Raw genomic sequence first — 13276 nt, 5'->3', positions numbered from 1 at the left:
TCTAGAGTCCCCTCAGGCATGCTCTCTTCACCATAGCAGGGAGAGCTCTGGGTGTCTGAGGCGAATGTAGGACCTGCAGGTATAGCACCTCTATACTCTACTTGGGAAAAAAAGTCTGCAGCTCAGGCACCTGTCAGCGGGATCAAGAAAGATTAGGTCCATGTGTCATCTGCCTCCTTAATGCTGTACTTCTGCTCAGGAGCCTTCCTCTGGAGTGGGTACCATCTCTTTGTTGTCCATTCCTTGTTTCTGCGTCCCTTGGCATCTTGGACTTGTTTCTGCACTGTTGCATCGTCGAGTTTTCACATGTCAGCAACGCCTATGTTGTCTCCTCTGCTGTGAGCAGTCTTTAGTGTCAATAGATAGCTCTTGTCATGTGTACGTTCAGATGGATATTGGGGATGCCCACAAACAGGCCAGGGAGGCTCAGAGCCCGGGTTATTCAGTCAAGAGTGAGTGGGCCATCAGGGATGTTTCTTTTGTCTCCTGAGATCTGCACTTTGTTCCCACTTTTGTTTCTGCAGAGGTGTAGTTTTCCTTCTTGTCCTGTAGTGTCCCCGAGCTGCTTGTTGGGGAAATGTTTGAATTCCATCCTTGCTCTTGTATGAGAGTGACATCGCAGGAAAGCCAGCTGAGCTTCGGTGGCCTTCAGACCACTGGAGATGCAGATGGCCATGTTCTAGGGTGCTGTCATGTGTGTTGTCCTGTCCCAGAGAGCCTTATATCTATCCAGCAGACATGGGTTCTAGAATCCAGGTCTCCCACACAACTGCTCTACATGTAAACAGAAACTGCTAGGACTCTTAGGTTTTTTTTGGGCCATACCTGATGGTGATCAGGAGTTACCCCTGGCTCTGTGTTCAACAGTCCTTCCTGGTGGTGCTTAGGAGACCATATGAGATGTCATGGATCGAACCTGGTCGGCTGCATGCAATGCAAATATACACCCCACTGTTACTATCGTTCCTACCCCTTCGCTGGACTATTTTTTGCTTGGTTGGTTTGGGGTCATACCTGGTGGTGCTCAGGGGGTTACTCCCTGGGCTCTATGCTCAGAAATGACTCCTGGCATTTTCTGGCTGGCTCGGGGATCATATGGGATGCCAGGAATCAAACCTGGGTAGACCACTTGCAAGACAAACGCCATACATACTGTGTTCTGGCCCCACCTGCTAGACTTTTAATATCCTCAGTTCCTGCTCAAGTGCTTCTGGCCTGCCTTCCTCTCCAGGTCCCCATACCAGGCCCCACAGCCCCGTCACAGTGTCTAAGAGTTCTTCTCATATCATGGGGAAAGCTGGCACAGGGCATCTGCTGTTCTATTTTTGCTGGCCTGCCTTTGGTGACTCTTCATTCCTTCGTGGGGCATCTGAGAACTGGGTGGGTTGCTCTGAGTCCCCTTTGAGTCAAAAGAGAAGACATGCAATGGGTAAAGTTTTGAGGTGGAAACTGGCCATGAGTCAGCCCTCTAAGTTTGTGTTCTTCATGACACAGTCCCAGCATATATGTCCCCTTCTGCCGGGCATCACCAAGATTTCTGACCCAGGGGTGCTCCAGAATCTGGTATGGGGGCAACACCTAGATGCAGATGGCTCTGTGTGTAGAGCCCTGTGAATCGAGTGAGGAGTCATGATTTGCGTCTTCGCATCTGGCACCTTGGCCCTCAGTGATTCTCATGTCACGCCATCCTGCTCTTTTGAAGCTGAGTAAGGTCCAGTCTGTGTTTCCAGCTATACCTTTCTACCCAGGAGCTTGTTAGTGCCCCAGTTACTACAGAGGGCGTTTCTCATGCATGCAGCTGACCCAGGTTCGATCCATGGCATCTCATATGGTCTCCCAAGCACCGCCAGGAAGGACCGTTGAGCACAGAGCCAAGAGTAACCCCTTATCACAATCAGATATGACCACCAAAAACAGTCTAGCAGGTTCTGCTGACATGTAGAGCAGCTGTGTGGGGGGCCTGGATTCTAGAGCCCATGTCTACTGGGTAGACATGAGGCTCTCTGGGACAGATGGCAGCACCCCAGAAAATGGCCTAGCTACATCCCCATACAACACAGTGGTTAGAGGTTATAGTTATTTGCTTTTCTAGTAGTATCTTGTGGTGGCTGCCACTGGGGATACACATTTCATCAGCAACTGGAAACTCGTCTGGTTGCCCCTTCTCTAAATTCAGAAATGCACCCTCACGTGCTCCCTCTGCACTCCCCACATGATGAGACCCCCTTCACATGCCTCTTAATTTTGACAGAAAAGGAGGGAGGGACAGAGCCTTCAAGAACCACTTAGAGTCTATCGGATTTGGGGTCTGTTTTGTTTTCTTGAAGACAAATGGAAGTGAATGTTTAGCACTTCTTATATCTGAGCATCTTCTCTGGGGCACCGGGTATCACAGGGTGAGGACAGTGGAGGGTCTGTCCACAACCTCCCCCAGCCCTGCTCTGCTTCTTCAAGCAGTCTCAGGAACATTCCCCTGGCCCCCACCTGGATTAAGGAGAGGGACCTTAGACTTCTACTCATGAAACAGGCCTTGGAAACCTGTGAGGAGGCAGTCTGCCAGTAGCTTTCCATAGGGCCTTGACCTTTGCAGGTCCCTCTCCCTTTAACCCTACTTGGCCCAGGCATCATGAGACAGCCACCAAGCCTTCCCCTGACCCTTCCTTTGCCTTAGAAGGGTCCAGAGCATGCACAGGAAAGTCCAATGGGACCTTTGATGAAACAAAGCAGCAGCTTCTTTGGGTCACAAGAAAGGGGAGATTTTTTTTTTTTTTTGGTGTTTTGGGCCACATCCGTTTGATGCTCAGGGGTTACTCCTGGCTAAGCACTCAGAAATTGCCCCTGGCTTGGGGGGACCATATGGGACACCAGGGGATCAAACCGCGGCCCTTCCTTGGCTAGCGCTTGCAAGGCTGACACCTTACTTCTAGCGCCACCTCTCCGGGAAAGAGGAGATCTTAATTAAGTCCCCCTGCACAGGTCCAAACGGAAACACCTAGGGCAGCTCTGGAGGAAAAGAGCATGAATGTCCCTTTCCCAGACCAGCCACACGTCATTCCTGCCACAACCCCTTGGTTCCTGCCTGAGCTCATCTCCGGCCTTTTCTTGAAGCCTTTCTATTGCTGTTTCTCATTCATCTGCATTCTTGTCACTTTTTGAGCCCTAGTTACTTGCGCCTGCTCCCTCTGCAGGCTGGTGGGAGGATAGAGGGTGAGGGGTGCTGGTTCTTCACTCACATTTGGAGAATCCTGTGGAGTGCTGGCTCAGCAGCGCCCCCTAGCCTAGACTCGGAGCATGACCGAGGGCAGCTGCTGCTGCTGTGATTTTTGATACTTGCTGTTCTAATAACAAGTTGCCAGCCAGAACCTTGCCTCTCTCCCTGGGCTTTTAGGGATTCCTTTCAGCCTGTGACCATGAGTGCTGTTCAGGCTGCTCTTAAGTTTGAGCTGCTTCTATTACCTCCCTTATTTTTCATTATTTTTTTTATTTGGTTGTTTTATGGGGTTTTTGGTTTTTTTTTGTTTTTTTTTTTTTGAGGGAGTGGGAAGAGACACCCAGCAATACTCAGGTACTACTCCTGGCTCTGTACTCAGGAAGTGTTCCTGGAGGTGCTCAGAGGACAAATAGGATGCCAGGGATAAAACCTGGGTCAGCCGTGTTCCAGCCCCTAATTCCTTCTAGATTACCCATTTGCTGACATCCTTAGGCCCTAGATTTTCCCCTGCTGCCTGTGTGAGTGAGGCTGGCCTTCCCGAGCATAACCCTCTGTGTAGGCCAGGGCAGGCTCAGGCTTCCTTTAAACCACTTGGCAGGAGACTCGGACCCACAGGCTGTAAGAGGCCCAGAAAGACCTGGCCCTGGCCCTGTCCTAGCACAGACACGAGTGCTTGACTTGGCTTTCTGAGGCCTATCTGCCTGTGTGGCCTGGCCCAAGTGCAATGCTCTAAACTCCAGAGAAGAGTCCCTTATAGTCAGTGACACTCAGAAGGACCCTCTGATCTCCCTTGCTCAGCTTAGAGCTGGCATAGTGGGGGTGGCCGCTATGGAGATGGGTCTTCAGTTATACCCGGCGCAAAGACTGACCCACCTCTCACATCTCCCTGACTCACCCTTTCAGCCCTCTTCAGTCTGTCCGCACCATTGTAAACCCCAGAGCACCATCTGCTCTGACCACTGCACAGTTTCCAGAACTCATTCAGGAGTTTATTATTACCGGCACCAGAATTGATTTCTTCCATTAAAAGTTAGGTCTCTTGAGATCAGAGAGAGAGTAAAATCGGTGGGGAATTTGCCTTATATGTGGCCCATTCAGGCTCAATCTCCAGCATCCCATATGGTCCCTTGATCTCTGCCAGGAGTGATCTCTGAGCACGGAGCCAGAAGTAAGCCCTTATCATTGCTGGGGGGTGGCAAAATAAAATGTTGTTGTTTGTTTTGTTTGTGTGTGTGTGACCTACCCACACATACCTCTGTTCCAAATCTAGACCACTCACTTCTACCCAGAAACACAGTGGCTCCTCCAACTGCCCTTGGGGACATTTTCACAGCTTTTCCAAGTGTAACTCATGCTGTCCAGTTCCCCAAATGAGATACACAATGAACTGGCCCTTAGGCCCTCAAAGCTAGGCAACATCACCACCATCAGTTCTGGTCCATTTTCTACCTCACTGCAGGCCTCTATTGTTCAATCATCCAGTGGTTTTTTGTGCATTCTGGGGCTTTCTAGAAGAAAATCTTATCACTGGGGGACTGGGTAGGAGGGGTCACTGTTTTCCAGAATTTGTGCCAATTATCTTATTTTCTGGGGGAAAAAAAATCTCAATAATTTCACAGCAGCAGACATTGGTAGAAATGAAATCAAGGCTTTTCAAAGGGTCTTTAAAGAAGCTATGTTGGGTGGGTTATGCTTTCGTTCGTGGGCTTCTATGGTTCAGCTGCAGCTCCCTGATGCAATTTCTGTTTCCTGATGTTTGAACTTAATGGGGGAGCCTGTGAATATGGGTCTGTGGCAGACAAGGCAGTTCGCAGACTGTGGCCTGACTCTCCACTCACATTCTTATCCTCCAAAACATGCCCTCAATCCTCTCATCCCTTCCCGGCGGGTCTGGCAGGCCCAGCCTCTAGCAACAACGCTCTTGTGCTTGGAAGTCTTGGCTAGCCACAGGATTCTTATCAAGAGATCTTGATCCAAAGCTCAGGAAAGCTGGTCAGTCAGGATGTGGCCTCCTCATGCCACCTACTTGGTGATAAGAGGAGATGGACTCAGCATGTCTGCTTTGGTTCAGGGAAGCCAGCTGCCCTGGAACCATCAAGAACCCAACTCGTCCTGGCTTCTTCTCCACCCTCTCTGAGCACTACAGCTCCCTCCTCTGGGCATCCTCCCTTCTGGAGCCCAAAACAACTTCTAGGCTGCTGGTTCAAGGAATGGTTACTAGTCCTCAAGGGAAATAGTTTCATTTCCCCTGCTTCTGCCTAGGACATGGGGAAGAGCAGACTTCTTCCAGACATGGCCATCCAGGCAAAGACGTGACCCACACACACACTCACACACACCTTGCAGGCAGGCAGCCCCAGCACAGACCACCTGGTGGACGTGGAACACCCAACTGCAGAAGGTTGGAGCCCACAGCTGCCCCCAAGAGACGCTCCTAACATCCACTGCTTTTCACGCTTCTCTTGCAGGAAGACCCACGCTTGAAATTTCCTGTGCATATGCGGTCAAAGGCACCTTTAAACCCCAATGACCTTGGCCCTCTGCCTGTGAGTACACTAGAGCCGGACACCCTCCGAAAGTCTGAAAGTGCGGGTCCCTCTCCACCTAGCGGACCTGGCTGGAGACGACAGGACTGGTCCTTCCTCTCCCTTCTGGGGGCCCATTGGACTGATTTCTAAAGAGAATCGAACATGGCTGGTTCCTTGTGCACCCAGAGCTGGGTGGGTCTCGATGGTCAAGAACTTGGGGACCCCAGCAGCAGGTGTTCCTTGTCCCGGTGCCACCTCGGCGGTGTCCCCTTGGGCCAAGTCAGTCTCAGGAGTTATAGTGGGTGGGAGGAAAAGGACTCAAGGAACAAAAGTTTCTGAAAACCATGGCACTTTGGGTCCCTCTCTCTGATGCCATTTGCAAATCTGACCTTCCTCAAGCAGCTGAACTGTAAGCTCCAAATCAGGTTGTGAACAAAACTAGGAAATGAGGAAATTGCCCTCCCTATAGCCACCTTAATCAGCCGTCACAGGTTGGAGCTCTTTGATTCGGCCCTTTAAAAGTGGAGGAGTGATGGGGTAGGCATTCGGGAATGCAAATACCCAGGCATAAGGACCCCCCCCCCCCGGCTCCTGGTGAATGAGAGATGGCAGCAACTTTTGCAGCTGAGAATTGGTGCTTCCATATCTGTGCCCTGGGCCCACCAGGGGCTCTTTCCTCTCCCCCGAGCATCTGAACCTGAGCTAAGTTAGGAGAACTGTCTGGGACAGCCAGCAGAGTCCCAGCCACCTCCCCTTGGGAATCTGGCCCTGCTCCGTACTAAGTGTGAACCCCAGAGGTTCAAGATGTGACTAAAACTCTAACACTGTGACATTAACAGTCCCGATCTCCTGCTGAGCTGTGGGGGCTCAGTGACACCTCTGCCCCACTCTCAGCTTCTGCATGGGGCGCCCAGGCCTCCCCACAAAGCTTCTGTAGCCACCTAGGGTGGCGTCTGTTCCTCCTGTGTTTGCAGTCCGTGGGGGACAGTGGCACCGAGCATGTTGCTGGGAGCAGCCAGGGCCGCACGCTTTGTGTTCCTTCAGTCTCTTTTCATGCAGGGGGTGCGGAGAGAGGAGAATGAATGTGTGAGGACCCTCGAGTCTTGGCTTTGGGAACTACTTACTAATGTTTGTATTTTCTCTCTGTTCCGCCTGTTACTAGCCTGGCTGGGAAGAAAGAATTCACCTGGATGGACGAACATTTTATATCGATCACAGTAAGTGGCTCTGATCTGGACATCTGGGGCCCTGGGTCCAGGGAAGGGCTCCACTGACTTCCTGGAGTGAAAGATTTGCCCCAAGCTCTTTCCCAGACAGCCAAGTGTAAGCTGTGCCCCATGAGGCTGTACCCCAGACAGTACTGTGCAACCCACGTCTTTTTGTTTGTTTTTTGGGCCACACCCAGTGGCGCTTGGGTTACTTTTGGCTCAGAATTCAATCCTGGCAGATTCAGGGGACCATATGAAGTGCCAGGGATCAAACTCGAGTCTGCCACATGCAAGGCAAATGCTCTTGCTGTTGTGCTATTGCTTCAGCTTCAGCAGCCTGCCAGGCTTCTCCCAGTTTGATCTTGTGACCAATGAACCACTTGAGGCCGATGGCCCAAGTCTTGGCACTTAAAGTAGCTGACACAGGTCACAGGAAGCAGGGGCAGAGAGGGGCCTGTGGCAGGGCCCTCTGTGCAAGGGATGAGGATTGACCACACAGGGTATCCACAGGAGACACCCCTGCCACCCTCCTCTCCAGGCTCCCTCTTATACCTGTATACACCAGCCTGGGTAGAGCTCTTTTCTGGACCTTGGATTCCTGTGTTCTGCACTTCGGCCCCATTACCTCTGGATACCCATGAGGGTTCTCCTTTCAACAAAAGGTCAAACTCATAAAGGCTGGCTCTGAGCCAGTGGGTGTTTTTTGTTATTTCTATTTTGAGCTTCCATTTTCTCCATGGGATTCTATTTATATCATCCTGAAAAAAATGGAATTTTTCTGGAGAGAGAAAAAGCCATGTTGAAAAAGAAATCTTCCAATCCCTTTAAAGTTGAAACATACATATGGTTTAGTATGGTTCTCTCTCTCTCTCTCTCTCTCTCTCTCTCTCTCTCTCTCTCTCTCTCTCTCTCTGTCTCTCTTTTTCTCCCCACTTAAAAATACTTTTCTTCACTTTAATATTTAAAAGTGGCTTTATTTTTATGTTTCACAACACTGTGCATGTCTGGGGCCGGTGTGATAGTACAGTGGGTAGAGGACATGCCTTGTGAACTTGGGTTCGATCCTCAGCAGCTCACATGGTCCCCAGAGCACCACCAGGCATGGTTCTTGAGCACAGAGCCAGGAGTAACCCCTGAGCACTGCCAGGTGTGGCCAAAAAACAAAACAAGAAAACAAAATCAAAGAAAGACTGCATATCTAGGGATTTTAGGGTACAAACTCACCACATTCACCAACATGCTGGCATCTGTCCAACACTGCCCATGCCCCCTCCTACCCACCCACCATGGTAATTCAATCTTGTCTTGGACATCTAAAGTTTGTCTTCCTGAGACGTTATCAATTTCTGCCTTTCTCCCACACTTAGCAGCATCTTAGCTGGTTCTGTCTTTTGCTACCTGTATCCCGACCTCAACAGCATTTTTTTTTTTTACTTTTATTTTATGAAGACAAAGATGCAAAGAGGACAAGGTGAAATCACAGTGGGAAAGCATCTTTTTTTAAAATAATTTTTGGACTATACTGGGTGACAGTGAGGGGTTACTCTTGGCTATGTTCAGAAATCGCCCCTGGCTTTGGAGGACCAGATGGGACACCAGGGATCAAACCAAGGTCCATCCTAGGTCAGCCTTGTGCAAGGCAAACAACATACTGCTGTGCTATCTCTCCGGCCCACTATCTTCATCTTTTCATCTGGCTCAGGAGTTGGATGGGGCAGTGGGTGGGCGCAAAGGGCTGGAGTACATGCTTGGCTAGCCCAGGTTTGAACCCCGCTGGGTTCCCCAGATCACCTGGAGCCAGGCTTTCCACTTGTAACACCCAAGGGTATGGCCCCAAACCAAAGACACATGATCACCCATCCTTTTAAAAACAAAAACCCAGAGAGCATCCTACCCATGTTTCCCCCTAACCTCACACTTCCTGGCTAGTCAAAAGTGCATCGAAGAAGCAGCTGCTGGGGGCACTGGTCATAGTATTCTCATGGACAGACCTCAGAGTCTGGTCTAGTGAGCTGAGCAATTGCAAGGGGAAGTGGCAGTTCTGGCAGAGATTACTTGCAGGTTTAAATGAGATGCTTCAGCGTACCAGCCCCTTTTTTGTGTGTCTTTGTCCCACAAAACACTAATTTTCCAACCTTCTGGAATTTTGCAGTAAGCATACAATTGGTTCCATCAGTCCTTTGAAATATGGACCCTCAGATATTTGTCAAGAACTATGGTGTGGACTGGGAAGAAATTTGAGGGGTTGAGCACATATTTTGCATTTTGAAGCTGCAGGTATTGTTTGGCTCTAAGCACTGCTGGGTGTGGCCCAAAAGCCAAATGAATAGCAGACAACAGTGGCCTTACAAACTTTCTCTTATCCTCACTCACTAAAACAGTGGCTCACACTGCTCCCCTTGAAACAGGGAACTCAGATACCTTCTCTGTTTTTGTGCTTTAGTATTTGTGTTCAGAACAGATGGGAATATGAACTGGAGAGATAGCACAGCCATAGGGCATTTGTCTTGCATGAGGCTGACCAGGGTCAGGACTAGGTTCTATCCCCAGCATCCCATCTGTTCCCCCTTGCCGGGAGCAATTTCTGAGTGTAGAGCCAGGAGTAATCCCTGAACGCCACTGGGTGTGACACAAGGACAAAACAGAACAAACAAAAGAACTGGTAGGAATAGAAAGTAGAGAATGATCTGAATCTTTTCTCAGAGAAAATCTTTATTTGTTTTTGTTTTCTCATAGGGAGTCTTTTTTTGTTTTCATTTGGGGGCCACATCCAGCTGTGCTTAGAGGTTACTCCTGAGTCTGCACTCAGGAATCACTCCTGGTGGTGCTCTGGGGATCATATGGGATGTCAGGGATGGAACCCAGTTTGGAAACATGCAAAGCAAGCTGCCTCCCCACTATACTATCACTCCAGTCTCAAACCCAGACTTCTTAAAGGCCACGTGCATCCAGCAGCTGGGTAACAGGCAGGTTTTGCCTTGAAGACAAACCAGGAGAGAAAATGTCAGTGGTGCTGCAAGATCCTGTTCTTTTCCATCCATCTCCCTAAGCTGTTCCCTGCAGCAGTGACTATGTTTCTCATTTTCCTTCATTTATGTTCTTTCCTTTTTTAAATAGGACAATTTTAACCATTTTTGAGGTACCAGGACAGTACTTCTAGTATTCTTCATGCATCCATTATTTGATCACTGCACCCATTACTCAAGATCTCGCTCCCTCCTTCAGGGCCCCCAGGGCCCCTCCAGCCTCCCCACCCCACCATGCTCATGAAAGCTCTGTTGTATGGCTCAAATCTCCTTCCAGTTCCTCCAGCCATAAAATAGAACATCTTAAAAATGAAACTCGGGCCCGGAGAGATAGCACAGTGGTGTTTGCCTTGCAAGCAGCCGATCCAGGACCAAAGGTGGTTGGTTCGAATCCCAGTGTCCCATATGGTCCCCCGTGCCTGCCAGGAGCTATTTCTGAGCAGACAGCCAGGAGTAACCCCTGAGCACCGCTGGGTGTGACCCAAAAACTAAAAAAACTAAAAAAAAAAAATGGAACTCAACATTAGGGTCAGAGACACTAGTACAGTGACTAAAGTGTTTGCCTTACACATGACCATCTCCTGTTGGGTCCCTGATACCACCTATGGGTCCCCTACGCCATGCCAGGAGTGATCCCTGAGCACAAAGCCAGGCATAAGCCCTGAGCACTGCCAGATGTGGCCCAAATTATATAACAACCCTATCCAATAATAAGACAGACAAGTAGCCCAGTAGAGGGTGGGACTGAGGTCTGGATATCACCAAATACACCCAGGTCCCTTTGGCGAGGGCTTGTGTGCAGAGTCAAAGCCAGCCGTGCACTTTACTTCTCTTTGTTGGGGTGTCTTTCTTTCTCCTTGCCATTGTCAGTAGAGCAGTAGAGACGGCTTTTGTCCCTGTCTTGTGCTTTTAGGCAGATACCCAAGTCCATTTTGCTCTCTACAGACATGCAGTGTTCACTGTTGTGTCACTCTACTTCCAGCTTGACAGGAACACTTGGGAATACATGCAGCAGCTCTTTTTGCAGACTTGTCCTGTGTGTTCCTTATACTGAAGAGGGCATCAGGCTTGGGGAAATGCCTGCTCTGGCTGTTAAAATTAGATGTATTCCTTATTCTCCTAAGACCACTTACAGATTTCAGGGAGCTTAAACAGCATCAGTAGTCTCATAAAGTTTCCCTTTTTTAAATCCCAATGTCAATCTAAAAATATCTTCCTGAAACCCATCTCCATCCACATTGTCACCCCTGGAATCCCAAAGGATATGGAGCAGCACCCTAAGCACGGAACAGTCCTGACATTTGCTCATTAGGAAGACAAGAAGTTGTTTCTCAACAGGCCTGAAGAGAGCTTTCTCAGCACCTGCCTCTGCTTTTTCTGATTTCTGGAAGGTGTGCAGGGTAATGTTGGACCACACCCAGAGATGCTTAGAGTTTACCTAGCTCTGGGCTCAGGGATCACTCTGACAGTGCTCTGAGGACCATCTGTGATGCTAGGGTTTGAATCAGGGTTGACCATATGCAAAGCAAGTTCCCTACCAGCTAGAATACTACTCTGGCCTTTTTATTGGGGGGGTGGGGAAGGGTTTGTTTTTAATATACTGAATATGGGATTAAAATGTTGTTGATAATTGAGATTCAGTCATACAATGTTCCAATACCCATCCTCACTAACATCCATTTCCCACCTTTTTTCCCAGTTTTTCTCCTCTCATCCCACTTCCAAGGCCTTTACCTAAGTTTTTTTATCTGCCTTTTGCCACTCAAGTCTTCATGGTCAGGTGTGTGACACATGTAATGGGTTACTCACTGAATGTGAGATTTTCCATCCTACCCCCTTTGGTTTTTGCGCCATCCCCAGCAGTGCTCAGTGCCCAGTGTTCCTGGCTCTGCACTTACAGATTGCTCTGGTAGGCTTGGGGGTTCATATGGGCTGTCAGGAATTGAATCCAGGTCATCAATATGCAAGGCAAGCCCTACCCACAGTTCTATCTTTTTTAGCCCCTAAACATGAGATTCTTAATTGAAAGCATTTTTTTTTCAATACTATAAGCAAGTAAAAGAAAAGTAGTTGAAACCAGGGGGGGGACCTAACTTGGTTAGGAACCAAGATTTCTTATGCCTTTTTTTTCTTCTATGAAGTGAAAAATCAAAATTAGGTTTTAAGTCCTTCAAAGAATAGGGCTTATAACCATATTGTTTATAATCAGGGACTTACAGTTCAAAGAATAATTATAATTTATAATCAGAGATCCACAGATTGTTTTTCTAGAACAGTGAAACTAGGTTGTAGATTTTTGACCAATGGAATGCTATTCACTGTGTATCATGTGACTTTTTCTTCTAACCTCAGAATATTAAGTTACTCATCAGGTCGGGGTGTAGTGGGGGCAGAACTCTTCTGATCCACTATAGATTTGCATGAAAGTGCTGATTTCTTTCTTTTTCTTTTGTTTTCTGCTTTCAGATAGCAAAATTACTCAGTGGGAAGACCCAAGACTGCAGAACCCAGCAATCACTGGTCCGGTCAGTATTCTCAAGTTCTGAATGTTTAGTGGTAGCTAAACACCCGTTTCTTGTCTATCACCTGTTAGGTGCATGCCACAATCCTCCCCCCTTCCCTCTACTGCAATGAGCAGGTTAGGAGCCCCTGCCGCCATTTGGGATGCCAGCTGGGGCTGGGGCACAGCCCAGTTCCCGCATTTGACCACCTCACCGAATATCCATTAAGAAGGATATGGTGGAAGGATAAAACCTCTCCTTTTCTCCCTTAGAAGAGGGTAGCCATCAAAATGAGCTCCATTTTTTATAGCAAGCCAAGCCATGGATTTGTCACTTAGGTTTTTTTTGTTGTTGTTGTTCTTTTTTTTAATAGACTCGGGGTAGTCAATATATCTCAGTTCTAAAATTCTGCAGAAGTCTGGGTTAAGCAGTTGCAAACCTTGGAGCCTAGAGTTGAATTGAAAGCCTTTCCCTCGACTGCCTTACCCATTTGCTCAGAAGACAGAGAGAAGCTGCTTGGTTGAGGCTATGGGACCTCTTAGGGCAGGGCTCCCCCACCCTACTCTTGCAGTCAAGAGACACCCCTAACCTTGAGCAGAGGAACCCCTCACATCCCAGGCAAAGGTTGCATGGTGGAGCTCCTGCCCTGTATCCTGTCAATGGTTGAATGTGTGCAAGGAAGGCAGTGCCCTGGGGAAGAGGGAATTGGGTAGAAATGGGCCACAGGGTATACAGCCAGTAGTAGTGCACAGCCACTGATTTCATGCCTTGGTTTCCATTTTGTTTCAAATTACAAAGTTCC

At 48.7% G+C, this 13276-nt stretch overlaps 1 protein-coding gene across 5 annotated transcripts in view; it reads left to right on the top strand.

Annotated features, from left to right (window-relative positions):
• The window catches only part of NEDD4L (NEDD4 like E3 ubiquitin protein ligase), a 288404-nt gene that overhangs the window by 244293 nt on the left and 30835 nt on the right, over positions 1-13276 (top strand). For 4 of the 5 annotated variants that reach the window (XM_049782051.1, XM_049782050.1, XM_049782049.1 and 1 more), the window contains 3 exons: positions 5680-5757; positions 6902-6956; positions 12440-12498. In XM_049782051.1, coding sequence (XP_049638008.1) covers positions 5680-5757; positions 6902-6956; positions 12440-12498 — 192 coding nt within the window. The remainder of the gene's footprint in view (positions 1-5679; positions 5758-6901; positions 6957-12439; positions 12499-13276) is intronic. The other variant, XM_049782053.1, reaches the window with a different exon arrangement.

This window comes from Suncus etruscus, chromosome 10, assembly GCF_024139225.1.
Source record: "Suncus etruscus isolate mSunEtr1 chromosome 10, mSunEtr1.pri.cur, whole genome shotgun sequence".
Lineage (NCBI taxonomy): Eukaryota > Metazoa > Chordata > Mammalia > Eulipotyphla > Soricidae > Suncus > Suncus etruscus.
Note: the sequence above shows the minus strand (reverse complement) of the source record. Positions and strands in the feature narration are given on the sequence as shown.